The 27,056-nt window shown below is 39.9% G+C and overlaps 1 protein-coding gene and 1 long non-coding RNA gene across 2 annotated transcripts in view; one reads left to right on the forward strand and one right to left on the reverse strand.

Annotated features, from left to right (window-relative positions):
* Positions 1–261: 261 nt before the first annotated feature.
* LOC116676966 (uncharacterized) overlaps positions 262–27,056 on the forward strand; it is a 60,037-nt gene continuing 33,242 nt past the window's right edge. The window contains exon 1 of the long non-coding RNA XR_004328865.1: positions 262–335. This is a non-coding gene — a long non-coding RNA (uncharacterized LOC116676966). The remainder of the gene's footprint in view (positions 336–27,056) is intronic.
* The window catches only part of LOC116676964 (E3 ubiquitin-protein ligase HECW1), a 194,835-nt gene continuing 169,132 nt past the window's right edge, over positions 1,354–27,056 (reverse strand). Inside the window, 3 exon segments of the mRNA XM_032507731.1 lie at positions 1,354–4,646; positions 14,325–14,523; positions 23,690–23,804. Of these exon segments, the coding sequence (XP_032363622.1) occupies positions 4,535–4,646; positions 14,325–14,523; positions 23,690–23,804 (426 nt within the window). The 3' untranslated portion in view covers positions 1,354–4,534.

Consider the following 27,056-nt stretch of genomic DNA (forward strand, 5'->3'; position numbering starts at 1 on the left):
ACTCAATTGTTCTTTGATGACAAGAGTTCAGAGATGTTCAACGTTGGGGCCCATTTGAGTTTGGTTTATGTTTGTCCTACCACTATAAAGAAGGAATCCAGGGCAATCCGTCTAAGTTCCTTTAGCTCGTCACCCAGCCAACTGAACCCTTCTAAACCTTGGAAGTCTCTGTGATCTGAAGAGTCAATGTGATCCAATATCCCTCTGTGGACTGGAGGGCCATGATAAATCATGTAGTTACAAACATATTTTTAGATTCATAACTGTGTGAACAAATGCTTTACTAATGATGAATTATGTATGAACAATACTCATGATTAACAAACCATTAACAGGTAACTAATGAAATTAATAAAAAATTAATTGTGTGTAGTTACTGTAAAGTGTTTTTTAAATTCTTATAGACGAGAAAGAACCAAAACGTAGTGCTTGGGATATAGATATGCATTTTTATAGCTGTTAATGCAGCATCATTGATATACCGGAGGATGTAGCCATGACTCATGTCATGGAGTTCATTCACACGTGTGATTAGGTTAATTTTACTTATAAAATTAACTTATTGCAACTTAAATTGTAGGTTGCTACAAGTAAACCATACTAATTTTAAGTCAGTTACGTTTACTGAGAAAAGGAAGTTTATCTAACTAAATAATATAAGCAATATTATTTAACTCATTTTGATTTGGCTGGGTTCACGTTAAGTATTGTTACAGTGTTCATGCTACTTAAAAAAGCCTTGCAGTAAACGAAACACAAAATTCCCAATGAAAACTCTTACCTCAGTTTTTATAAGTAAAACACTTTTAAGAGTGATGACACTGTGAGAGTTCTGTAACGTGGAAGAAAAATCATGAAACAGAGAGTGTGACAGTAGTACATTTCCTGCACTAAGCCACAGATAACCAGATGGCCTAATACATAAGAGAAAAGACACATATCAAAACTCAGCTTTAAAAGTGAAGGCAAACTGAAGCTTCACATCATCAAAAAACTGTAACAAAAAAAAACATTCAAGGAAAGCTTCTGGACTTCCCTTTACTTATAGATACTATACAGTACAAAAGATTGTAGAAAAAAACAGAAAAAAGGTGCAACATAATCACAGCTTTGTCCTATCTTGCTTGTGCCACTTAATCCTATTAGGGGTCAGGGGCGTTCCATGTTTCATTCTTTGGGTGAATAACAAGAAAGGATGCTGCAGGTGTTGCCACTTTCTCTCAGCTAATATACAAATGCCTGTCTGTAATGTAGATCTCATTTACACTTAAAATGTCAATTTCACCCACTGGCAGAAAACAATGATGATTCTGTAAAACCCAGATAACGTTTAAAGTTTATTTTTTATTTCTATTTTTACATCCAATGAACAACTTTAACAATTTGTCATTTTGTACACTATCTGGCTACTACGATATGGTTAAGATTAGGGAAAGATTGTCATCATAGCAAATAAACTCTGTAGTTAGGGTTAGGCAACAAAAGCATTTGGCCAAAGGTTTAGGTGGACAGTGGGAATATTGGCTATTGTGGCCTGGAGCCTCAAGCCTTTGCGTGAGGAGCCGGCTACAGAGGTCTGGTAAGTTCACTTCTTATCATCTCACTTCTTCTTAACTCCGCACAACCAGTTAACTAATTTTTCAAACTTTACAAAACTTGACATCAACTTTCACATGTGCACTAACATTTCCCAAAACCTGGAAACGCACTTTGATGTGTAAAATCAGTGGCGTTTCCTTTAAATCATAAATTATAAAGACCAACCAATGGCTGCAATCACAAACCCCTTAGTTAAACCTGGGGTAATGTGCTTTGAGAGATAAAACTTTTTAAACCTTTTTAACAATGTGCCTAATTAAAGCTTTTGGTGGTTAACTGTAAATCAGAATCTCCAATGAACATTACCTGTGTTTAAAGTGTTAGAGGAAAGCCACAAGGACACTAGGAGAACATGCAAATTGTTTTCAAAAAGAACCAAAGCAAATACTAATAAGTACTTGCCACAGCCTCACAGGCCACGTATGAGGCAGTAAGTAACTGAGGCACAGTTCCATTACTGGACTGGAGTCTGGGAAATGCTGAGGGTACACTACAGTCGGTCATTGTCTGAAACAAAATGGTAGACTGTGAAACACATTGGAGTAAAGGTCTATCTATTGCATACATGGTTTGTTAAAAGGCCCCAGTACACATCACAAGTATATACCAGGGATCCGATTAAATGATCCTAGACCCTTGGAGACCTACATGCTTTGCACCACTCACATTGTTTGAGACAGTAAAGGTTTGGGATATTGGAGAACCTGCTCCATGCAAAGAGCAACACCATTGTGAAGGTACACAGTCAGAGAAAGCAAGTTTATCAGTGGAGGACTTGAAGAGTACAAGCATTTTCCATTCAAACAGCAGGACCAGGTGAAGCACCATTCTGGCCAAAAGGATTCATAGAAAGTCCTCTTTGACAGCTGGAGACAGTGTTCATTCTTTGTCGTCAAGGAATCATAAACTACCTGATTGCTTGGTTGACATGATTGCCTTCCGTTTTTACAGAAGGAATCCCATAAGCCCTTGTGTTGAAAGTGATGGCTACTTTGATAGAGATGTGACACCATTGTCTCTACTTTTGAAGGCATAGCAGAGCAAAAAAGCTTGGAAAGACTGTTAAAGTTCTTCATCTGTAACGTTGCTGCCCATTCAGAGATAATCATCACCCAGCTGCTGAGGGAGACAGAGAATGGGATGGTGCAGTTCCAGACCTTTCTGGACGATACCAATATTTCTTGAGGATCCCAACTGGATAAGGTTTTGTATTGGTTGTTGAGTCTGTAACTACCTGTTAGTCTTTTAAGGGGCTATACCACACATTTTATCTTTCATGCTGTTGGTGTACTGTATCTAAATTACAACAATGGCCAATTTTTTATGAAGTATCCCTATATTACGGTTTCCCTAGTTTTCTTGTCCACTCCCCCAGACATTTTTTCATAACTTAAACCAAATGCTAAACGGTCTAGTAAAAGTAATCCATTCATCCATATCATGTCCATATCCTACTTCTGCAGCTCTGCATCTTTTGTCAGTTGACAAAATATCCTCTTTGAGCGCTAATGTGCAGCTCTGACTGGGGCAAACAGTCAGATCTGCACATTATGTATCAGTACATTATACAGTATGTACCTACATAGCATCTTTATATTGGTTACAGTTTTAAATTGGATTGTAATAGTCTACTGATCATCCCAAGGGCCTTGACATGGCAGGTTTCTGGCACAAAGGTTTATTACATTTCTTAAATTCTTTCTGTTCCAGATCCCAGTCTCAGATCCTCAGGCAGGCTCATACTGGCTCACCATAGTCCAGATGAAATACAGCTAAATACAGAAAAATAAACCTTTGTTATCACAGACTGTAAAAATAGAGGACGTAGCATTGTGACAACACCCATTGGTTTGTAGACTGCTTTTTTGAAGCCTCTAGTTTGGCAATGCGGACATCGCCATCTTGTTTTTTTGCAACCGAATGTGACAATTTTTGACGAGAGGGTGGAGCTGGGGAGGATGCCAAGCCAGTGTTGTTTATGGTTACAATGGCATTGTGCTGTTCTGAAGCAAGTCAATCAGTGGGTGAAACTTAGCCCTTTGAGTACTGGCAACGTTATCTGCATGTACAGCAGTACAGAAAACTTTTCTTTAACATTCCCTCATCACTAACTGTGGGAACTTAAATTACCAGGTAATGCTAGCACTAGCTAACCTGGTTGGCATTATGCTGAACAAGAATTTTGGCAACCAAATGTTTCAATTAACTTTGATGAAGTGAAAACAGTAGTCATTTGTTTTTGTATGTATGTGTTCCTCCTTGTCTTTACCATACATGAGCTTACTACAACTTTTATCATCATTACTTTATAATTTCCTTTCTGTGAAATCAAAATTTTAACCCAGGTGTAAGGATACATATAAATACAAACTAGTTCTCAAGTATTTAGCTTTTATAGTAACGTCTTAGATTTTCTGTAAAGTTCTTGTTTTCAGTGCTATTGTGTAGATATAATTTGATTGTAACTGTTTTTCTAAAATTACTTTTATTGTTGGATAGATGATGCACTTTGGTAAATGCAACTCTAAATGATTTTAATTCCATTTACTTTGGGTATATATATTCAAAACGCTGTTTAGTCACATATTCTCAAATTTTAATGATTAATAACGTAATATTGTTACTAATCATTGATCATTAATGTAATCATATTATTGATTAATAATGTTATTAATCATTCATGATATATACTTCCTGCTGTGGTGTTGCCTACTAAGTGCTAGGTGCTGGTTATTAAGATCCTCTAGCTAAGTGAGAGACTCTAAAACACAGTACCATAACAGTGACATCCAATCAGATGACAAAAAACATTGTTGAGTACAATCTAGTAATCTTTAACACGTATTAAGCCCACGGGAGCTGTTTTTTTTTGCAATTAGCCCAGCCAATGTTAAGCTAAGAGAAATCCAGTGTTGATTTGCATGTCTTTTCTGGATCATTCCAGGCCAAACGTATTGGTTTCCTCCACGGCGATCAGCAGTTTCTCATACAGCATGGTGTATGAAGGGTATGGTGGCAGGTCCAGGCGGTTAAAACAGGTGTGAGCCCTAAGAGAGGGAAAGAAACAAGATAGGCATACTGTTTGAGAGTATGGAAATTCACATTATGATAAACTAAGTTGTATAGACTATTTACAATTGTTTACGCATACTAATATGGTTTTGTATTTTATTCATAAGTTGTCTCATGGGAAACAAGTGCTGATTGTGTTTGCTGATAGTGAGCTGATTAGCAGCAGATTCAATGATACTTGCTGCAACAAATAGTTGATTAATCGATTAAAAGAAAATAATCTGAAACTGTTTTCATAGATAGTAGATTTAATCAATCTAATTATTTTTCTCAATAGACAGCGTTGATGTTGTGTTGCCAACATTGTTTGAATGCAAAGAGCATGTGAGTGTGTTAAATTGAAACTCAGATTAGGTATACTGTAGAGTATATTTTGGTAGAATATTATTAAGAGAGTCTCAAGTCACCTTGACCTTGCTTTCTCTGTGTCTAAAGGCCTGGGAGTGATAGTGACAAGACTTGTGGAGGGAGCAGCTCGATCGGAGAAGCGCCCAGGAAATTCATTAACACAGTAACAAAATTGACTCCGGCCAGATACACAAAGGATAAAGAGAGAGGGTATTGTTCAGGCATTCGGACTCTCGGAAAGACTGTTAGCGGTAGGCAAGTCTGATTCCATGTTTCACTAAAGATGATTGACTTCAACTAGAGGACTCCTGGAAGTCACTGGGGCCAGGCCTGAACCAGCACCACAAACACAAAATCTTCAATTGGGTATCCCGTAAAGTGATGGTCAAATGACAAAAGATCACAGTGTGTGTGTGTGAATCATAAACGTGGATCCATCAGAAGAAGGAGGATTAACTAAAAGGATGTGTTGGGGGGGACATCTTGTGTCCTGTGGGGGAAATTACACTCAGTATATAATTTTATATACTGGCAGGGTAACACTTTACAATAAGGTACAAAAAAAAAATAAGTAGTTAATAATTAAAAAAATATTAGTTAATTTTTCAGACTGGTAGTTAGATTTTTGAATGAGTAACAAATAGTTAGTTACTGTTTTCCAGAATGGTACTTACTGTTAGGCCCTATTGAAATAGAACCACCTAAAAAGACGCCACAGGTTTGCAGTGTGTCCCTGGTCTGTTTAGCTATGCACTCTCTAAACCTCACAGTTAAAATGGAATATACAAGTCATTGAGTTTACTGTTTCCTCCAGTAAATACTGTCTCCAGTTGCTTAAACCTTTTCCAGGCAATTACATCTGTTTCTCAAGAGCAGGACGGGGAAAAGTGTGCACTGACTGAGCTCTTCTTGGTGTTGACATTGGTATCGAGCAAGAATTTAATTTATACACAAAAAAGGAACCAAAGAGCGAATCAAGCTCTCACCTTTGACATTTCTTTTGGCACATAGTATAGGAGGTGAGTATAGGATTTATCCTGTTAATAACATCTAAAGTTCCCGGGAGAGAAAAGCAATAAAACACGGCACAATTTGTGTTGTTTGTGAAGTGGTTACTTAGACTCATGGTTTGTTAATCAAAGCACCAGTTGAGCCGATGTGTTTTGGCAGTGAAGTAGCACCCAAACGTGTCCCATACCAAGCAAGAAGGGGCACTCCTGGTAGCACCTTTTGATGACAGAATCTGCATGTGTGATAAACTTGATGCACCCAGAGGTGCAGTTACCAGACAAGTTCAAAGCACACAATTAGATTGGCTCATTGGTTTAGGGTTTGAGTCATTCTTTTCTGGTGGGCAACAGTAAACAAAAATGTTGACTGTTACAGGCATCGGTTCGACTTCTCTGATGGCCTAAAAGAATTAGCAGAAAATTAAAAAATGTTTAATGTTGATCTAAATGCTTTCCCTGTAACCGATTGGATGCACAACATGTTTGGAAGATGGAAAGACATGATTATGTCAATGTTGGTCTTTATAGCTGTGTTTGCTCGCATCTATGTCTGCTGCGGCTGTTCTGCAATCCCTTGTCTTAGAACTCTAATCAGTAGGCTAATAACTATGGCCTTATCAAAAGAGGGTGCTCTACCACCCTATCAAATGTTAGTGGTGAAAACTATTCAAAAGAGGCTGACACTTGATCTGACAAAGAGGAAGGAGTACAGCTACGCTGGGTCTAAGTCACCACCCAGTGACCCCCTCTCCAATCCCAATCTATCCTATCTCCAACTGCTTTTTCTATCCTCTTTTCTCTATCAGAGATCCCTTCTTTGTTTCAGAAGTTGGCCTGTTGATTTAAGTCAGTATAGCCTTTAGCAAGACATAGGTTTGAAGTGTGATTTTGCAGTTTTAATACAAAAAGATGTTTGTTTTGAAGTTTGTTGTTTCAAAATGTTTAGAGATTTCCAAAAAACTAAATTTAAGCATCAAGTATAGCCTTAGAGAGCCTTAGAGAGCAATGCAGCTTACACTAGCAGCTAACATCTACATATAGGACACACGCACCACAAAGCACTGCCAATACGAGTAATCCAAGTTTATTTTTTACTAATGTTGCTAATTCCTTCTGAGTTGTAAAAATGGAAATAGAAATGAAATGAGGAAATGTATATGTGGGACACAGTAAAAAGGTCGGGAAAAAGGGGTTTTAAGTTCCGAGAATGGCTGTGTCGTACGTGGATTTTTTAGGTTCCACAGCATTTGCTGTGGAAAAGAGGAATTTGTAGGATATATTTGGTAGAATATTAGTAACAGAGCGAAAAGCCACCTTGACCTTACTGTCTCTGTGTCTAAAGGCCTGGGAGTGATAGAGACTTGTGGAGGGTGCAGCTGGAATGGAGAATCGCTCAGAAAATTCATTAACCCAGTAACAAAATTGACTCTGGCCAGATATGCAAAGAAAACAATGGTCTAGTGATGGATCACTATTAATATCAATATTAACACTAAAGATGATTGATTTCAACTAGGGGACTCCTGGAAGTTATTTCTGGCCTACCATTAACCCTCTGAGCCCGAGACACTCGCCCACAAGTAAAAAAGTACCTCTGATTCATAGTTTAATAACTTTTGAACCATATGAGCGATTTACTTACTTTCGGTTTCGTTTAAATCCTGACGTTTTCGGCTTTACGGCGGTCTTTTCCCTGTCTTTCTAGCCTCTACAGGGGATTTTCTATCCAGCCTGGAACTTCAGCCTCTTTGGGCTTTAAATCCATACTGTTATATCCAAGATTGATCCACTTTATATCCATAATTCATCGCGTTTTGACCCATTTCTAACGCTGAATCGTTCGTCTAATCTCTGATCTCTCGCTCTGTGTCTGTCCTGTCTATTTTTCAGGAAGTGCATGCCCATATATGGGAGATAAAGGCACCCCTCTTGTATGGAAGGCCAGAGGGGACAAAAATGCCTATATATTCTATGGAAGGCCAAATTATGCAATATTTAGACACATATTTGCTTGTATAACATTGCTGTGGGTTCTGGGTATTGTAATATCAATAAATATGACATTATTATGTTATTATTGGCATAAGTAAATGTCATGACGTCTTGACTTTTTTGGAAAAAATGCATGTATTTTCTCAACTGTATAAGTTATGATTATTTCTTCACAGTGTGACTCCCAAGACATATGAGAAGTGTTTTAGAATGGAAAATGGCTTAGGTTTTACTTATATGTCTGTGATATCAATACATATCTGGAAGATTCATTTATTTATTTATTTATCTTTAAGGCCCTACAACCATTTTTAACATGCAAGTGACCTCACTGCAACCCACATATTCCAATAACCCAGTTTGTCCTAAAAAAAATGATGTTCATATCTTGACTGTAGACAACAGGGTTGATGTTTTACAAGCTTTTTTATAAAATAAATCCAGACGGAAATTAAACTGTAAAAATGGCTTCAGTGCCCCCAGGGTTAAACAAACACAAAGGTTAAAGGTGCAGTCTGAGACAATTTGAGTCATCTCAAATATACCCTGGGGCCAGGCCCGAACCGGCACCAGAACCACAAAATCTTCACTACTCAAATAACATGCATGAAAGATCTGTCACATGTCACTAAACATTTTCAATGGCTTGGCATTAAGCAGGTCTTTCTCTGTGTGTAGCAATGGGTTCAGATAGGAAGAGAAAGCGCTGTAAAGCCCTGCCCGACAGACAGCTTTATGTGTGATTAGAAAAGAGCAGAGAAGGAGAATCGCTTGTTGACTGGCGTAGGGAAATATTAGGCTGGTATCATGTGGACATGCCCCACTACGCCAGTGTCAGATTAGAAACACAAGAAGTAGCAACTGAAGTTGTTTTTTCCGCTTGCCGCCATCTTGCCGGTCAAAAAGTGTCGATCTCCGAATGCAAATGAATGGACTCCATAGGAGGAAATTTCATTCCTATTTGAGGCTCTTTTTTCAACTACAAGGTCAATATTGTTTTTTACTAATTACCAGTGCATTACGTATCATTTGGAAATCAACACTTTTTCACTGTCAAAATGGCGGTGAGTGGAAAAACTGTTGAAGTGAGTTGTTCAAAACCTTTCTTTTTAGTAATCTCTGTGTAGACAAACAATGCAACAATGCTCAAGTTCATGTGTAGAGCCCCTGGTGATACTTTGAGAGAAGTTTCATGTTGTGTCGAGCCATCTTAGTGTTTTAAAAATAGCAATTTTGATGCGATCATAGTAGTAATTCAACAGGCCATTTGACCAAAAATGAAACATCGGTCAATCTTTAAAGTGGCGCTTCCGTCCTAATTATGCTTTTAAACTAAAGTTGGACTGAGGTACATTCACAAAAAGACCCTTGGTTGCATTTTGGTGAGAGTTACACTTTGAGTTGAAGTTGAGATGTGGTTCTGAAAGTGATAATTATCAAATAATGATCTAACCTGGTAGCATTATGTACATATATTACATGCACAAATATTGTGTTTCATAATAATCTATTAATGCTTAAAATTTATTACTGATGGTAAAACATTTTGAGTGTACTAAAATGTTAAAAATTAAAACATTAAATGCACCAGTGCGACCGATGTAAAAAGTTAGTCTGGAGCCCTGAAATAAGACCATAATATTGTTGAATTTCTTAAATTAAAACAGTATTGAGAAGCTTTTTACTGGGACTTTTAAAAAGCCTCAGAAATTTCCTTAAACAGGAGGAAATGTGTATATGGGACGCAGTAAAAAAAAAACTACAGTGTGTATGTTTATGGCAGTGTTGTAGTTGAGTAGAGAACTTGGGAGTCCAAGTTGAGTCTGAGCCCAAGTCCGAGTCACCAAAGAAGAGTCAGAGTCGAGTCAAGTCACCATTACCACCATTACGTGGGAATTGTTGGGTTTCTGTAAATAACATCACAGAGTACGGTCTAGAGCTGCTCTTTTATGAAAAACGCAATGTGTTCTTCATTACCAAATCCCAAAGTAACGGAGGACTCCTATGCTATTAGTCCCTCCCAAATCGATCATTTTGTTGATAGTGCAGCAGGCTCGCTACGAATGACTCTAGACTCTGTTGCCCCTCTAAAAAAGAAGATAATAAAACAAAGAAGATTAGCTCCATGGTATAACACTGAAACTCGCAAATTAAAGCAAATATCGCGGAAACTTGAGAAGATCTGGCGCTCCACCAAACTGGAAAATTCTCGTTTAACCTGGCAAGATAGTCTTAAAACGTATAGGAAGGCCCTCCGTAATGCCAGAGCAGCGTACTACTCGTCATTGATAGAGGAAAATAGGAACAACCCCAGGTTTCTTTTCAGCACTGTAGCCAGGCTAACAGAAGGTCACACCTCTACTGAGCCAAGTATTCCCATAGCTCTTAGTAGTAACGACTTTATGAGGTTCTTCAATGATAAAATTATAACTATTAGAAGCAAAATTCACCAAGACCTGCCTTTAACTGGCTTATCTCTAAACTCAGGAACCTTAGAAACAGCTGTAAAACCAGATACATGTTTTGACTGCTTTGCTTCACTTGATCTTTATCAATTTAATTCAATTATTTCTTCATCTAAGCCATCAACCTGCCTCTTAGATCCCATCCCGACTGGGCTACTTAAAGAAGTTTTACCATTAGTCAACACTTCACTACTGAATATAACCAATTTGTCTTTATTAACAGGCTATGTACCACAGTACTTTAAAGTAGCTGTAATTAAACCTCTTCTGAAAAAGCCAAACCTTGATCCAGATGTTTTAGCCAACTATAGACCTATATCCAACCTTCCATTTCTCTCTAAGATTCTTGAGAAAGCAGTCGCCAAACAGCTGTGCGACTTTCTGCATAGCAACAGCTTATTAGAGGATTTTCAGTCAGGATTTAGAGTTCATCATAGCACAGAGACAGCACTTGTGAAAATTACTAATGACCTCCTAATTGCTTCAGACAAAGGACTTATCTCTGTACTTGTGTTATTAGATCTTAGCGCTGCATTTGATACCATTGACCATTATATCTTATTACAGAGATTGGAACATTTAATTGGCATTAAAGGGACTGCTCTAAGCTGGTTTAAGTCTTATTTATCAGATCGATCTCAGTTTGTTAATGTTAACGATGAATCCTCTGTGCACGCCAAGGTTAGTCATGGAGTCCCACAAGGATCTGTGCTCGGTCCAATCCTGTTCACTTTATATATGCTTCCTTTAGGCAGTATTATTAGGAAACACTCCATAAACTTTCATTGTTATGCAGATGATACTCAATTATATCTATCAATCAAGCCGGATGAAACTAATCAGTTAGCTAAACTTCAAACGTGCCTTCAGGATATTAAAACCTGGATGACCTGTAATTTTCTAATGTTAAACTCAGATAAAACTGAAGTTATTGCTCTCGGACCCAAGCACCTCCGTGACGCACTATCCAAAGATATAGTTACTCTGGATGGCATCACCCTGGCCTCCAGCACCACAGTGAAGAATCTTGGAGTCATCTTTGATCAGGACATGTCCTTTAATTCCCACTTAAAGCAAATTTCAAGGATCGCCTTTTTTCACCAACGTAATATTGCAAAAATCAGGAATATCCTGTCTAAAAATGATGCAGAAAAACTAGTCCATGCATTTGTTACTTCTAGGTTGGATTACTGCAATTCTTTACTATCAGGCTGCTCGAAAAAATCCATAAAGACTCTACAGCTGATCCAGAATGCTGCGGCACGTGTTCTGACGGGAACCAGGAAAAGAGATCACGTTTCTCCTGTTTTAGCTTCTCTGCATTGGCTTCCTGTAAAATTTAGAATAGAATTTAAAATCCTTCTTCTCACCTACAAAGCTCTTCATGGTCAGGCTCCATCTTATCTTAAAGAGCTCATAGTACCTTACAACCCTAGGAGAGCACTACGCTCCCAGAATGCAGGGTTACTGGTGGTTCCTAGAGTCTCTAAAAGTAGAACGGGAGCCAGAGCGTTCAGCTATCAGGCTCCTCTCCTGTGGAACCAGGTTCCAGTTTGGGTCCGGGAGGCAGACACCGTCTCCACATTTAAGAGTAGGCTTAAGACTTTCCTTTTTGATAAAGCTTATAGTTAGGGCATAGAATCGAATATTGTTAGGGAGTAGTAGTTAGTCACATAGTTTTCAGATTTATCTATCATATAATATAACTAAAGGGAGACTTGGCATACAGCCCGATCCGGTTGGGGGGAGTTCTGGCCCTACCGGGCTGGAGCTCTCTTTACCTTGTCTCTCTTGGTTTTGTTGTAATAATAGTTTTAGACAGCATGGGACTTATTTTGATACACTAGTTAGGGCATAGAATCGAATATTGTTAGGGAGTAGTAGTTAGTCACATAGTTTTCAGATTTATCTATCATATAATCAAGAATATAATAGAACTAAAGGGAGACTTGGCATACAGCCCAATCCGGTTGGGGAGAGTTCTGGCCCGGCCGGGCTGGAGCTCTCTTTACCTCGTCTCTTTTGGTTTTGTTGTAATAGTTTTAGACAGCTGGGGACTTATTTTGATACACTAGTTAGGGCATAGAATCGAATATTGTTAGGGAGTAGTAGTTAGTCACATAGTTTTCAGATTTATCTATCATATAATCAAGAATATAATAGAACTAAAGGGAGACTTGGCATACAGCCCGATCCGGTTGGGGAGAGTTCTGGCCCGGCCGGGCTGGAGCTCTCTTTACCTCGTCTCTCTTGGTTTTGTTGTAATAGTTTTAGACAGCTGGTGACTTATTTTGATACACTAGTTAGGGCATAGAATCGAATATTGTTAGGGAGTAGTAGTTAGTCACATAGTTTTCAGATTTATCTAACATATAATCAAGAATATAATAGAACTAAAGGGAGACTTGGCATACAGCCCGATCCGGTTGGGGAGAGTTCTAGCCCGGCCGGGCTGGAGCTCTCTTTACCTCGTCTCTCTTGGTTTTGTTGTAATAGTTTTAGACAGCTGGGGACTTATTTTGATACACTGAGCTCCTCTCTCCTCTATCTTTCCATCTTTTCATTATGTGCATCCATGTCCCAAAAATGCTGTTACTAACCTAGCTCTGGGGAGTCATTCCCCGGAGTCCTTATGTTCTTTTTTCCCCAGCATGTTCCCTTGGATCAGAGAGGCTCCGAAATCAGGGTAGCAGCTGTCGCCATGGTCCCGCTACACGTTCTGTGATGCCATGTTCAACTGCTACACTGCGGTGCCCTGCTACGTCCTGCTACGTCCTGCTACGTCCTGCTGTGCCTTGTAATGCCGCACAGCGTCCTGCTATGCCATGAACTACTACAAAGAACTGCTACAAACTACTAATTTTTTCTATTTTTGTTATTGCCACTCTTCATTCTAACCCCAGCCGGCCCGTCAGACACCGCCTACCAAGAGCCTGGGTCTACCCGAGGTTTCTGCCTAAAAGGAAGTGTTGGGTCCTTGTAAATTCTGGAGTGTGGTCTATCTGTAAAGTGTCTTGAGATAACTCTTGTTATGAATTGATACTATAAATAAAATTGAAAATTGAATTGAATGGAATTGAATTGATAACTGTTGTTGTGATTTGGCGCTATATAAATACAATTGAATTGAATTACCTGAGTTTGAGCCTGAGTTGAATCTCGAGTCCCCAGAGTTGAAGTCCAAGTCGAGTCATCAAGGTTGAGTCTGTGTTGAATTCCAAGACTGCCTACATTTCTCCACTCTGGCACATTTAAAGAGCTGATATACTAATTAAAGATGGTCTAGGTGAACGTCACGATTTGGTGTTCATCTCTCTGCATTTTACAAATGTGGACGTTTTGTTTATACTGTTGGTGAAGTAAAGGGTGTTACTCCCAAAAGAACATCAGCCCTGAATGGAACATCTCCCCAGCTGCTTCCCAGCAGCTTACATCAAATTTTTATCACCTGTTTAGTCAGAAATCCATCCAACGTCTGAGTCCTTTTTCATGAATGCTCAAGTCCGATTTCATATATCTTCAAGTCCGAGTCCCAGTACAAGTCATCAGTACGAAGTCCAAGTCAACTTACGAGTCCAGAGAATAGAGTCTTGAGTCGGACTCAAGTCTGAGTCCAGGACTCCATCTCTGGTTCATGGTAATGAAGCATCATCCTAAGGATTAATTCTGTCATGCATACACACAATATGGTTCAGATTGTTTGTACGCATCCTGAACAAAGCCCTCTGTTGTGTCCGGGGGCTGGATTCATCAAGCAGGCAGCAGGCCTTTGACTTTAATGAACAAAGACAAAACAGGACAGTGTAAACATCGCTTCATAGTAAACACGTTTAGATACCTGGGTAGTGATGTGACTTTGCCCCACTTCTCAATACAGAATCGTCGGAGGCCATTGGATCCTCGCAGTGCGGCGAAGCCTTCGTAGGGCACGCTGGATGTACCGGTGACAAACTGCAGGAGGCGTAGACGTTGCTCATTGTTGAAGCGCTCCACAGCCGCCCAGAACCACCGCATCACTATGTGACCATCATGGTAACCTAGTGATTTGAAGTCAGGGAGTTATGTTACAGAATAAACTCAGGTCTCAACCCAGGTCTTAACATGGTCTTTACTTTCCATAGAAAAGTCTAGTATTTGTTTTTGTGATCAGACTTACATAACAGAATTACACACCATCAGCATGTTACCTACTAATGGAGACGCTCTTGAGATTGATGCTGCTCTGGCTGTCTTGTTTACTTTCAGTAATTTCTACTCTTTTTTATGAATACATTGATCATTTATTTGATTTTGAAACTCAGTTTATTAGCAAAGTTCAATAGTTATATATAGCTACGCATTTTATCATCTCTCCGCAGTATTTTGATTTATACGGGGTTGAAGTCTGCCCAGATCAGATGTGCGCAGTCAGTCAAACCGACTAAAAGCTGGATTGTTCAACTTAAGAAACCCTCACGAACAAAGCTTTTTTTGTCAGCAACTTCATTGTGGACCATAAACTGGACTTTCTATGTCTCACAGCAGACCAATGATTTCTTCGACCTGAACCAAACGGTCCGCATGGATTTGTTTACATCTGTAAACCCTGCTCATCCAGGAGGGTATGTGGTCTTGCACTGCTCCATTGCAAGAATGTGAGATTGAATCTCTCTGTACCTGATCACACCTCTTTGGAACTGCTGGCTGTTAAACTCAGAGGACCCACACTCACCATTATTGCGGTACAGACCATGTAAACCATCAAATATGTTTATTCTTGAACTTTCAACTGTTCTTACTGATTTGAATGCAATGTCTCCAAATGTCTTCCTGATGGGGGATTTAATATACATATGGACAACTTTTCGAATGCATTCACAAAAGACTCTAGACAACGTTAAAGATGAAATCATCTTTAACGTCTTAAGATGGCACAGAACAAATTTGAAGTTGACTGGATGAAATCTCTAGGAGGAGTTTGTTAAAATATGACGTGGAAGTTTTCAACTTTTAAGAAAAAATGGCTCTAATACATTTTTTGTACGTGATACATATGTGTAGTTTTGTTATTCTACCACCTATCGCCTGCTCCAACCAAGGACTAGACTGTCTACGATGGGAGACAGGGCCTTCCAGGCAGTCGCCCCACGGCTCTGGAACGCCCTCCCAGAGACCCTAAGGGCCCCACAAACTGTGGAGACGTTTAAGAAGGGCCTAAAGACACTACTATTTCAAAAGGCCTTTTAAACAGTTGTTGTTTTAATTTTTAGTTTTATGGTGTTTTATTATTGCTTGTCAATTGTATTTTACTCTGGAAATTGTTTTTAACTCCCTATTAATTGTAGCACTTTGAGATTTCTTTTTGAAATGTAAAGGGCATTATAAATAAAATGTATTATTATTATTATTTCTATGTTAAATGCATTGCAGGGGCTGAATTTATAGGGGTCGCTAGCGAGCCATTTTTGTCTGCTGATTCCCCAAAACTACGTAACGTCTCACCAGAATTGATGCAACAGCCAATTTTTGTAAGTTTTTGAGTATGTTAAGCCCCTGAAAAAGGTGATTCATTTGCCAGAAGAAAAAAGGAATAATAATTCCTTCAGTTTCATAGGGCCTTTGCCGCTGTCGTCCCTCTGGCCCTAATAGGAATTTCTTCAGTTTCAATAGGGCCTTCGCCGCTGTAGGCGCTCGGGTCCTAATACAAATCGTATCAAAACAATATGGTTCCACAGCTCCGCTGGAGATGTGAATGTGATACACTATAATAACCAGCGTAGCGTTTAGTACAGATTTCGGGTGTAATCACTCAAGAACATAGTAATGCAGCAGGGAAACAAAAAGGGCGGAACCAAAGTGCGGGAATCAGTACACCGCGCGGCGTTCAGGTGACGGACACCTTCCCCGTCTCTCAGACAGAGATTTGGCGACGAAGAAGGCGGTTCGTTTACTCACTCTTTGTCTTTGAAATTCTGTTTTCCAGGTTAGTACTCTGAAAAAAAATGACAAGGCTGTTTGCTTTCTGAAATGTGTAAGGTGTACTGAAGCTGTGGTGGGTTAGCTATGTGATTTATGATGTGTAAAGTCGAGCTAAAGTGCCGCATTTTAACCGCGGGAAAACGGGTTTTATGAACAATGGAGCTAGCGGCTAGCTAAACAGTGTGTATTGGGGTTGTATGTGTGATCCTGCTCTCACTCCCTGGTGATTTACTTTGTGGTTTTTAAGATATCCTGACAAAAAGGTTGATGTTAAAAGGTTGTGACATTTAGCACTTAAAAGGTAGATTCTCCTAAAGTTAGTACATATTATTGAAATGTTTTATATTATAATGTATTGAGAGTTGAGCCATTGTCCCTAGATGTGAATGTGTTGACTCCTGAGTCATTAAGATCTTTGTTTTCTGTTAAAGAGGGTTTATGAGTTACACTATGATATTAGTAGAATATGCAAGTATATATAGATAAAGCTATATGGAGTAAAATATGAGTTATTTTGATATTATTAGAACTATACAGTAGCATCTATATTTATTTTGTTATGTGCAAGAGTAAAGATTGTGGAAGAGTGTGGAAGATTTCGGCCACTGAAAGTAACATTAAGGCGCTTAATTTGAACTGAAACATGTTTACACTAGGGAAATGCGGTTGAATATTGTTTTATATAAGAATTTGTAATAAAGACAGAGATTTGGCGACGAAGAAGGCGGTTCGTTTACTCACTCTTTGTCTTTGAAATTCTGTTTTCCAGGGTTCTATCTTCAAGAGCTGAGTAGTGAATCCTAGCCAACATTCATTCATTTGTTACTCCAGTTACTCAGTGTTTGAAACTCGTAACATGAACTTTGTTGCAGTTCCCATGCCCCCTCGGGCTTGGACCCCTAATAACAATAATAATCCTTAGGAAAGCAATTAAGTTCCACAGCCCTGCTGTGTGGACCGCACAGCTTTGGTTCATACCGCGGTTCCTACAGCCTCGGGCTTGGACCCCTAATAATCCTAAGAAAAACCATAGGGTTCCACAGCCATGCTGTGTAAAAAAGTAGGTTTTCGATAAATCAGGAGCAGCAACTCTACTCTGAATTCCTCGTGGATGACTGTGCTTCTCACCCTATCTCTAAGGGAAGCCACCCTCCTGAGGAAACCCATTTTGGCCGCTTGTACCCTGGATCTCCATCTGTCTGTCACGACCCAGCTTTCATGACCATAGGTGAGGGTAGGAACAAAAACTGACTAGTAGATCGAGAGCTTTGCCTTCTGGCTCAGCTCTCTTTTCGCCACAACGGTGCAATAAATTAAATGCAATACCGCACCCACTCTCCGATTACTTGTGAACAAGACCCCAATTTATTCCAGATCCACAAAACACTTGTAGACCGGTTGGGCATACTCCCAGGCTCCCTCCAGAATCCATGCAAGAGTGAAGATCCGATCCGTTGTTCCACGACCAGGACGGAATCTGCATTGTTCCTCTTCAACCCAAGGTTCCATAATCGGCCTATCCGGGAACAATCACCTTATTGCGGTGGAAAGGTTTGTGTGTCCCTATAAACCTGAGGGCTGTGACTGTTGTTCGTGCATTTGCACCAAACAAAAGTTTGGAGTATTCAGCCTTCTTGGAGTCCTTGAATGGAGTCCTGTATAGGGCTCTAGTGAGGGACTCCATGGTTCTGCTGGGGGATTTCAATGTTCAAGTGGGAGATGATGGAGATACTTGGAGAGGCGTGATTGGGAAGAACGGCCTCCCTGATCTAAACCAGAGTGATTGTCTGTTAGATTTCTGTGCTAGTCATGGATTGTCAAGCCTAAGGATGTTGTGACGTGTTGATGTGCTGCGGTAAGCGTACTTGACTCATTTTTCCGTTTTCCGGTACTTGTGTGTTGGTAGCATGTTGCTGCTCAATAAATACCAGTTCAATTTGTTAGATTTGTCATTAAAGCGGCTAACTGTCCGCTAAACACTTATTCTGATAGTAGTTCTGCCTAAGCACTCACAGTTCTTTACATTTTTCAGCGGCTTTCGTTAAATAACAGTTTTCGAAGGCATGGTAGCTAACACTACCGTAATTTAGCTTAGCTGTTAGTGACTTTAGCTTAGCAGTTAGCTAGCTCTCCCTCTCCTACTATCTCTTGCTCTGTGTGATATGTTTAGTTACTCCTCTGCCTCCTTTAGTTATGTGTAACAAGTGTAGTTTATTTATAGACATGTAGGCGAGGCTTAGTGAGTTAGAAGTCCAGATCCGCACCATGATAGATCAGTCGTTAGTTACTGTAGCTAACCACCACATATTCATGTGGACGATGACAATGATAGCCTTAGTACTGTGTTTATCTCTCTATTAGATTCTATTGGCTTCTCTCAAAGTGTTCATAAACCGACTCACTGTTTTAACCACACCCTCAACCTTGTTCTGGTATATGGTGTTGAAATTGAACATTTGATAGTGTTTTTATCGGACCACACGGATAACTTTTGGGTTTATACTGCTGAACTACACGCCATTAGGCAAAAACCTCTATACAAGATGTCGATCTGATAGTGCTGTAGCTAAATTTAAGGATGTGATTCTATCAGCTTTTAATTCATTACCTAGTCACAAAATAACGGAGGACTCCTATGCTAATTTCAGTCTGTCCAAAATTGATCATTTTGTTGATAGTGCAGCAGTCTCGCTGTGAAGGACACTCGACTCTGTTGCCTAAGGTGACCAGATTTCTCAGACAAAATCCGGGGACATTTTCAGCTCAAAAGCGTATTTACCTTCAAAACAAGTAATGTTTTTATTTTTGTAAAACTTGAAACGGGGACACTAGACCTAGAGCTGTTCTTATTAGGGGCTGAGCCCCCCCCCCCCAAGGTATGATCCTAGACCCACCCCTGCTGCTACTTCCTACTCCACTCCACTCCACCTCAAGATAGAAAGTCCTAATATTTCAAGATAAAAAAATCCATTCTTATACTTCAAGATAAAAAGTCCTAATATTTCAAGATAAAAAGTCCTAATATTTCAAGATAGAAAGTCTTAATATTTCAAAATATAAAGTCCTAATAGTCCTAATACTTCAAGATAGAAAGTCCTTATAGTCCTAATATTTCAAGATAGAAAGTCATTATAGTCCTAATATTTCAAGATAGAAAGTCCTAATATTTCCAGATAGAAAGTCCTTATAGTCTTAATATTTCAAGATAGAAAGTCCTTATAGTCTTAATATTTCAAGATAGAAAGTCTTAATATTTCAAGATAGAAAGTCTCAATATTTCATAATGTTGTATTGTTTACTGAACTACTGACAGCTTTTGCTTTACTGCTCAAGGCTCGTTTCTGCAACAGCTCCTTGAGAATCAGATATAACAAAAACTACTGAGGACATATTTCCTTTGACAGTGATGCAGTATTAAACGAGATCGCTGCAATGTAAGTTAATAGGATTATTGTCCAGCTTGTATTTATGTTCATAAAAGTGCTCGTTTAGCTGCTAACAGACTCAAATTAATATTCTAAGTGTCTGACAACATTATGGGAAGGATTTCTAAGGAGGTCGACCTGTCTGTTAAAGATTAAGATCCTTTTTAAAATTGCTTTCGCTAAACCCACCAGACTCCATGTAAATAATCAGTGATTTTAGCATCGTAACACACGGCTTCTAAAACATCTCTGAGCCCCGCTGGCTCTGGCGGTCTGGAGCCTGCGTGTGTTGGGTGTGCGATTATCGGCTACGTTTTTTCTTTCTTTCATTCCAATTTCGGGTCTTTCAGTCACAGTGAAAACCGGGGACATTTCCGGGGACAGATCCAGCCGGGGTCAGGTAGCCAAAATCGGGGACTGTCCCCGGAAACCAGGGACGTCTGGTCACCCTACTGTTGCCCCTCTAAAAAAGAAGATGTTAAAACCAAGACGGTTAGCTCCATGGTATAACACTGAAACTCGCTAATTAAAAGCAATAATTATAGCAAATAACATAGAAACTTCAGAAGATTTGGTGTTCCACCTACCTGGAAAATTCTCGTATAACTTGGCAAGATAGTATAACCTCTTCTAAAAAAGCCCACTCTGATCCAGATGTTTTAGCCAACTATAGACCTATATCTAACCCTTGTTTTCTTTCTAAGATTCTTGAGAAAGCAGTCGTCAAATAGCTATGTGACTTTCTGCATAGCAACAGCTTATTTGAGGATTTTCAGTCAGGATTTAGAGTTCATGATAGCACAGAGACAGCACTTGTGAAAATTACTAATGACCTCCTAATTGCATCAGACAAAGGACTTATCTATGTACTGGTGTTATTAGATCTTACTGCTGCATTTGATACCCTTGACCATCATATCCTATTACAAAGATTGGAACATTTAATTGGCATTAAAGGAACTGCTCTAAGCTGGTTTAAGTCTTATTTTTCAGATCAATATCAGTTTGTACATGTTAACGATGAATCCTCCATGCACGCCAAAGTTAGTTATGGAGTTCCACAAGGATTTGTGCTCGGTCCAATCCTGTTTACTTTGTATATGCTTCCTTTAGGGAATATTATCAGGAAACACTCCATAAACTTTCATTGTTATGCAGATGATACTCAATTATATCTAGCGATCAAGCCGGATTAAACTAATCAGTTAGCTGAAGTTCAAATGTGCCTTCAGGATGTTAAAAGCTGGATGACCTGTAATTTTCAACGTTAAACTCAGATAAAACTGAAGTTATTGTTCTGGGGCCCAAGCACCTCCGTGACGCATTATCCAAAGAGATTGTTACTCTGTATGGCATCACCCTGGCCGCCAGCACCACTGTGAGGAATCTTGGCGTTATCTTTGATCAGGACATGTCGTTTAATTCTCACATAAAGCAAATTTAAAGGACTGCCTTTTTTCACCTAGGTAATATTGCAAAAAACAGGAATATCCTGTCTAAAAATGATGCAGAAAAACTAGTCCATGCATTTGTTACTTCTAGGCTGGATTACTGCAATTCTGTATTATCAGGCTGCTCGAAAAAGTCCATAAAGACTCTTCAGCTGATCCAGAATTCTGCAGCACGTGTTCTGACAGGAACCAGGAAAAGAGATCACATCTCTTCTGTTTTAGCTTCTCTGCATTGGCTTCCTGTAAAATACAGAATAGAATTTAAAATCCTTCTTCTCACCTACAAAGCTCTTCATGGTCAGGCACGATCTTATCTTAAAGAGCTCATAGTACCTTACTACCCCACCACAGCACTGCGCTCCCAGAATGCAGGGTTACATGTGGTTCCTAGAGTCTCTTAAAGTAGAATGGGAACCAGAGCGTTCAACTATCAGGTTCCTCTCCTGTGGAACCAGGTTCCAGTTTTGAGTTCAGGAGACTTTCCTCTTGGATAAAGCTTAAAGTCATAATATAGTCAGATGGTCCTGAACCATCCCTTAGTTACGCTGGTATAGGCCTAGACTGCTGGGGGACTTCCCATGCACTTGGAACCTCTCTCTTCCTCCTTCTCTCCGTCTATGCAACCTCATTCCATTGTTTTGATTTAGCGCAATATAAATAAAATTTAAATTGAATTGAATTGTTCATAAGTGTATTTGGTACCAGAACACCCTAGACCAGAGGTCAATGATCGATTTTATAATCATGTCATCTGATCTGAGGCTTTATGTTTTGGACACTCAGGTTAAGAGAGAAGCGGAGCTGTCAACTGATCACCATCTGGTGGTGAGTTGGATCAGGGGGTGGGGGAAGAATCTGGACAGACCTAGTAAGCCCAAACGAGTAGTGCAGGTAAATTGGGAACGTCTGGAAGAGGCCCCAGTCCAACAGACTTTCAACTCACACCTCCGGCAGAGCTTTTCGTGCATCCCTGTTGAGGCCGGGGGAATTGAACGTAACTGGACAATGTTCAAAGTTTCCATTGCTGAAGCTGCGGCGGGGAGCTGTGGTCTTAAATGTAAATGTGCTGTATTTATATAGCGCTTTTCCAGTCTTAACAACTGCTCAAAGCGCTTTTACATCTACAGGAAACATTCACCATTCACACACATTCATACACTGTGGCCGGGGCTGCCGTACAAGGTGCCACCTGCTCATCAGATAAACATTGACACACATTCACACTCCGATGCGCAGCACCAGGGTCAACTCGGGGTTCAGTGTCTTGCCCAAGGACACTTCGACAATGACTGCAGGGGCGGGGATCGAACCACCTTCCGATTGGCAGGCAACCGCTCTACCACTGAGCCAAAGCCGCCCCAGGGTCTTAGGGTCTTAGGTGCCTCAAGGGGCGGTAACCCACGAACACCCTGTTGGACACCGGTGGTCAGGAAAGCCGTCCAACTGAAGTTGGTACCCAGGCAGTTGCAAGGTACCAACAGCAGCCGTGAAAGTTTGCCACCTCAGGAGGGGGAAGCGGGGAACCATCCAAGCTGTGTACAGTAAGGATGGGAAGCTGTTGACCTCAACTGAGGAGGTAACAGGGTGGTGGGAGGAGCCCTTTGAAGAACTCCTAAATCCAGCTGACACGTCCGTCTTGAAATGCTGAAATCTCTTGGTGTGGAGGGGCTGTCTTGGTTGACACGCCCCTTCAACATTGCGTGGAGGTCTAGGACAGTGCCTAAGGAGTGGCAGACCGGGGTGGTGGTTCCCCTCTTCAAGAAGGGGGATGAGAAGGTGTGTGCCAATTACAGCGGTATCACACTTTGTAGCCTCTCTGGTAAAGTCTATTCCAAGGTGCTGGAAAGGAGGGTTTGGCCAATCGTCGAACCTTGGGTTGTAATGTTTAATGTATGTTTTTAAATGTGGACCCCAGGAAGAGTAGTTGTGCTTTAGGATCCCTATAATGAACTAAACTAAACTGAAAAGACTCAATTGAATTTTAACAGATTTTTTTGGAGATTTGAATTAAAATGGAGATGCTGTTGCTGACCATTCAGGGTCCACTGTGAGGATTGTATGAAGTTAGTTCTAAAATATGATGGTTATTATTCTTTTTAATCTTTTTCATTTTTAATGTTTAATTTTATTTGTTTAGAGAGGTGACGGTCGAGAGCTGACAGGAAACTCTCAACATGTTGAACAGACTAATGTGGCCAGACCTAACAGATTGCATTCAGACCTGGCAGAGAAAAAAGCATAAATCAGACTACATGAGCTCGGTCCGATCTGATAACTTGCATTTTCCACACAAACACAAACACAAACACACACACACACACACACACACACACACACACACACACACACACACACACACACACACACACCTCCTCTGTACTCTGTGTTGCTCCTCCAGTCACTGAGGTCGATCTCAACTGTACCGGCGATAACCAGCTCCAGCTCACGAGCATCAAACACAGACACCAGCCTTGAGTCGACCACCTGGGATAAAGAAAAACAACAAGCAAATGTTTCAGTTGCCTTGCTGTGTAGTATTGTCAAATATATAGATTTTTGGATACATATTGATTATGAACATTTAAATTACATTTCCCTGATGATACTAATGTACTTTTGATGGAGTAACATTTTCAATGAGTATTATTGCGTGTGATTACTTTCACTTTTCCCTTTCCTTTATTGTGTTATGTCTTTTTGTGCATGTTATAAGTTTACAAAGTGAACAAGCCTAAAGTCCACCCCAAAGGGACTTACCATCTTCCAAAGAAAACATATTACATTATATATGGGATTAGTTTTGTACCTTTAATTCCAAGCAAAACTTCTCGAGTATCAAACAAAAATCACTAACTCAAGCAAAAAATTGTGACCTCAAAGGTAAAACTTAAAAGTTGCGAACAAAACAGTTGTTAAGTCGTTAACTAGTAGACTTTTGTTTGATATTATGTCCTTATGTTTACGGTTCCCTCTGCTTCTTTCTCAATAATCTTTTGCTCTCTCCATCAAGTTCAATCCCAGCTTTCTCACTTGCGCTTCCAAACTCTTTGATTGCAAATCTGGCACAAACCTCTCGTGTCGGTGGGTCTTACAGTGGTGCGTCTCCATTGGCTAATGAGTTTTTGGAGTTTGTTTGAGTGACAGCTCAGTGCCCTGACGTTAGAGACTTTGGAGGACACACAAACCACTCTACACAGCAGATTCCTACAAGATGAATAAAGTGTAAGTATCAATTATATATATTGTCTGTGATCTACGTTGCAAGCATGGTTACTAGATGTTTATTGTTTTATTGTGTTAAGTAACTAGATAGTAAAGCTGTACATTTAACGTTATTGCTAACGTTATCTAAAACAAACGCTAGCCAAGTCAATTAACATTGGCTTAAGTACCATCAAGTAACATTACTGAGCTAATTTGCCATGAAAATCATGTAGGCTTAGTAATAATGTATACTTTAATAATCCTGCAAGGGAAAATTACAATGTTTTCACTCTGTTGTTATTACACACATTAAACACAGGCCTGAATTACACACACATGCTTAGTACCTATACATGCACTAAATAGAGAGATGTCAGAGTAAGGGGGCAGATGGAAAGACACCCCAAGCAGTTTGGGGTTTGGTGCCTTGCTCAAGAGGGGGTGCCCAGGAGGTGAACTGGCACCTCTACAGCTACCAGTCCACCACCCTACTTTGGACCGTATTGGGACTTGAACCAACAACCTTCCGGTTCCCAACCCAACTCCCTACTGACAGAGCTACTGCTCAATGGAGCTGTATTAAGGATCATCTTCTGAATCAATCATTGTGGGACATGCAAGAACCAAGCAGACCTACGATGCTGTCCCAGGTACAGGGCTCAATATAAATGCTTGTGCGCTTCTCCGGGACAAGTGCTTTTTTGTTGTTGTAGTGGTTAATTAAAATTCAAACAAAATAAAATGCCATGTTACTTGACGTTATGTGCCACTCATTACGTCTATGTTACTGATTTGAAACTAATACATTTTTTTCCCAACAATCCGGGGCAGCGGATGGCTAATGTTAGACCCAGCAGCTGAGGGTCAGCAGACTGCTAATGTTACACCCAGCGGCAGTGCGTCAGTTAGACCCAGCCCGCTGTTCAGCTCATTCTCTGTAAGCAATGCAGCATAAAAGCACGGCAGAACCAGCAAGCCAGCCAGTCAGTATAAGTTGGCTAACATTAGCTTAATAACTCCTTATGCCTTAATGTTACCTCGTCTCCACATGAAAATGAGCCCAAAACAGATGTTGTGGATGAAACATGAAGTTAATGTTACTCATTTAGCGACTGGCATTCTGCCTTGTAACATTACTACTCCACTGCTCGTTTGTCTGTCAGTTATTGTAAAACCTCAGCTCTGCAACTTGCCGGATTAAATATCAGCTAACAATCAACTGTAACGTAGCTATACCTTTAAAGGATACCTTGGTAAATCAGCCTCTGCCAGGTAGAAAGTGAAATTGTAAGAAAAAAAAAAAAGTTAATAATAATAATACATTTTATTTAACAGCGCCTTTCTAAGCACTCAAGGTTGCTTTACAGACAGTAAAAGACAGATACAGGAACAGAAAAGTTTAAGCAGGTATAACAAAACCAAAAAACCAAAATCAAAACAAAACAAAACATAACAAAAACAGGAACAGTGTATTTACAAATAAGCAAGCTGGAACAGATGGGTTTTGAGTCTGGTTTTGAACAGGGGGAGAGAGTCGATATTGCGGAGGTCAGGTTGGAGTGAGTTCCAGAGCTGGGGAGCAGAGCAGCTGAAGGCTCTGGTCCCCATGATGACAAGTCGAGCTGGGGGTACAGTGAGGTGGATAGAGGAGGAGGATCTGAGGGAGCGGGAGGGGACGGCAATGTGTAGGAGTTCTGATAGATATGGAGGAGCTAGTTTATGGATGGCTTTGAAAGTATGGAGAAGGATTTTAAATTGTATTCTGTATTTAACTGGAAGCCAATGGAGCTGCTGAAGGACAGGGTTTATATGATGGAAAGAGGGGGTTCTGGTGATGACACAAGCTTCTGAGTTCTGAAGAAGTTGAAGTTTATGGAGGGATTTTTGAGGAAGGCCAAAAAGGAGGGAGTTACAGTAATCAAGGCGGGAGGTGATGAGGCTGTGGATAAGGATGGAGGCAGTGTGAGTGGTAAGTGGTAATGTTAACACCAACATTTAGTGGCAAAATCCATTGTTATGTCTACAAAATTATTTTAACTATAGTTCAAGTTAGAGTCACCACTACCTCTGGTAATACACTTTACACCGGCGTGCAAAGTATTCCTTTGTATTATGAAGTCTGGAGATATTTTTTTCTTGTTGAAGGGGAAATCTATTCTTGGTTCTACTGTTTCAACTTAATGAAAGGGTTTGGATGCTTTCAACGGTTTGTTGGAATTCTAAAAAAAAATATACAGTATATATAATCAGAAATCTTTACCTGGACAAGTGACTTTTGTGGATGGACAAGTGTAATGTAAATGAGCCTGTGTGTACAATGTGTGTAAAATTGCCTCAAAACGTTAATGTCAAGCCCTGCAAGTAGGTCAGTAATATGGTATATTAGACTATATGGGCATTATGACAAATTATTATCCAGCTAACTACAAATTGTGGTGTGGTTGGAAATGATCTGATAATACACAATGATATTGGTGAAGTTGTACAATGCAGAATCTGTGAATACATTACATTTTATCTAGAGGTTAACAC

Source organism: Etheostoma spectabile, unplaced genomic scaffold, assembly GCF_008692095.1.
Source record: "Etheostoma spectabile isolate EspeVRDwgs_2016 unplaced genomic scaffold, UIUC_Espe_1.0 scaffold00004148, whole genome shotgun sequence".
Classification (NCBI taxonomy): domain Eukaryota; kingdom Metazoa; phylum Chordata; class Actinopteri; order Perciformes; family Percidae; genus Etheostoma; species Etheostoma spectabile.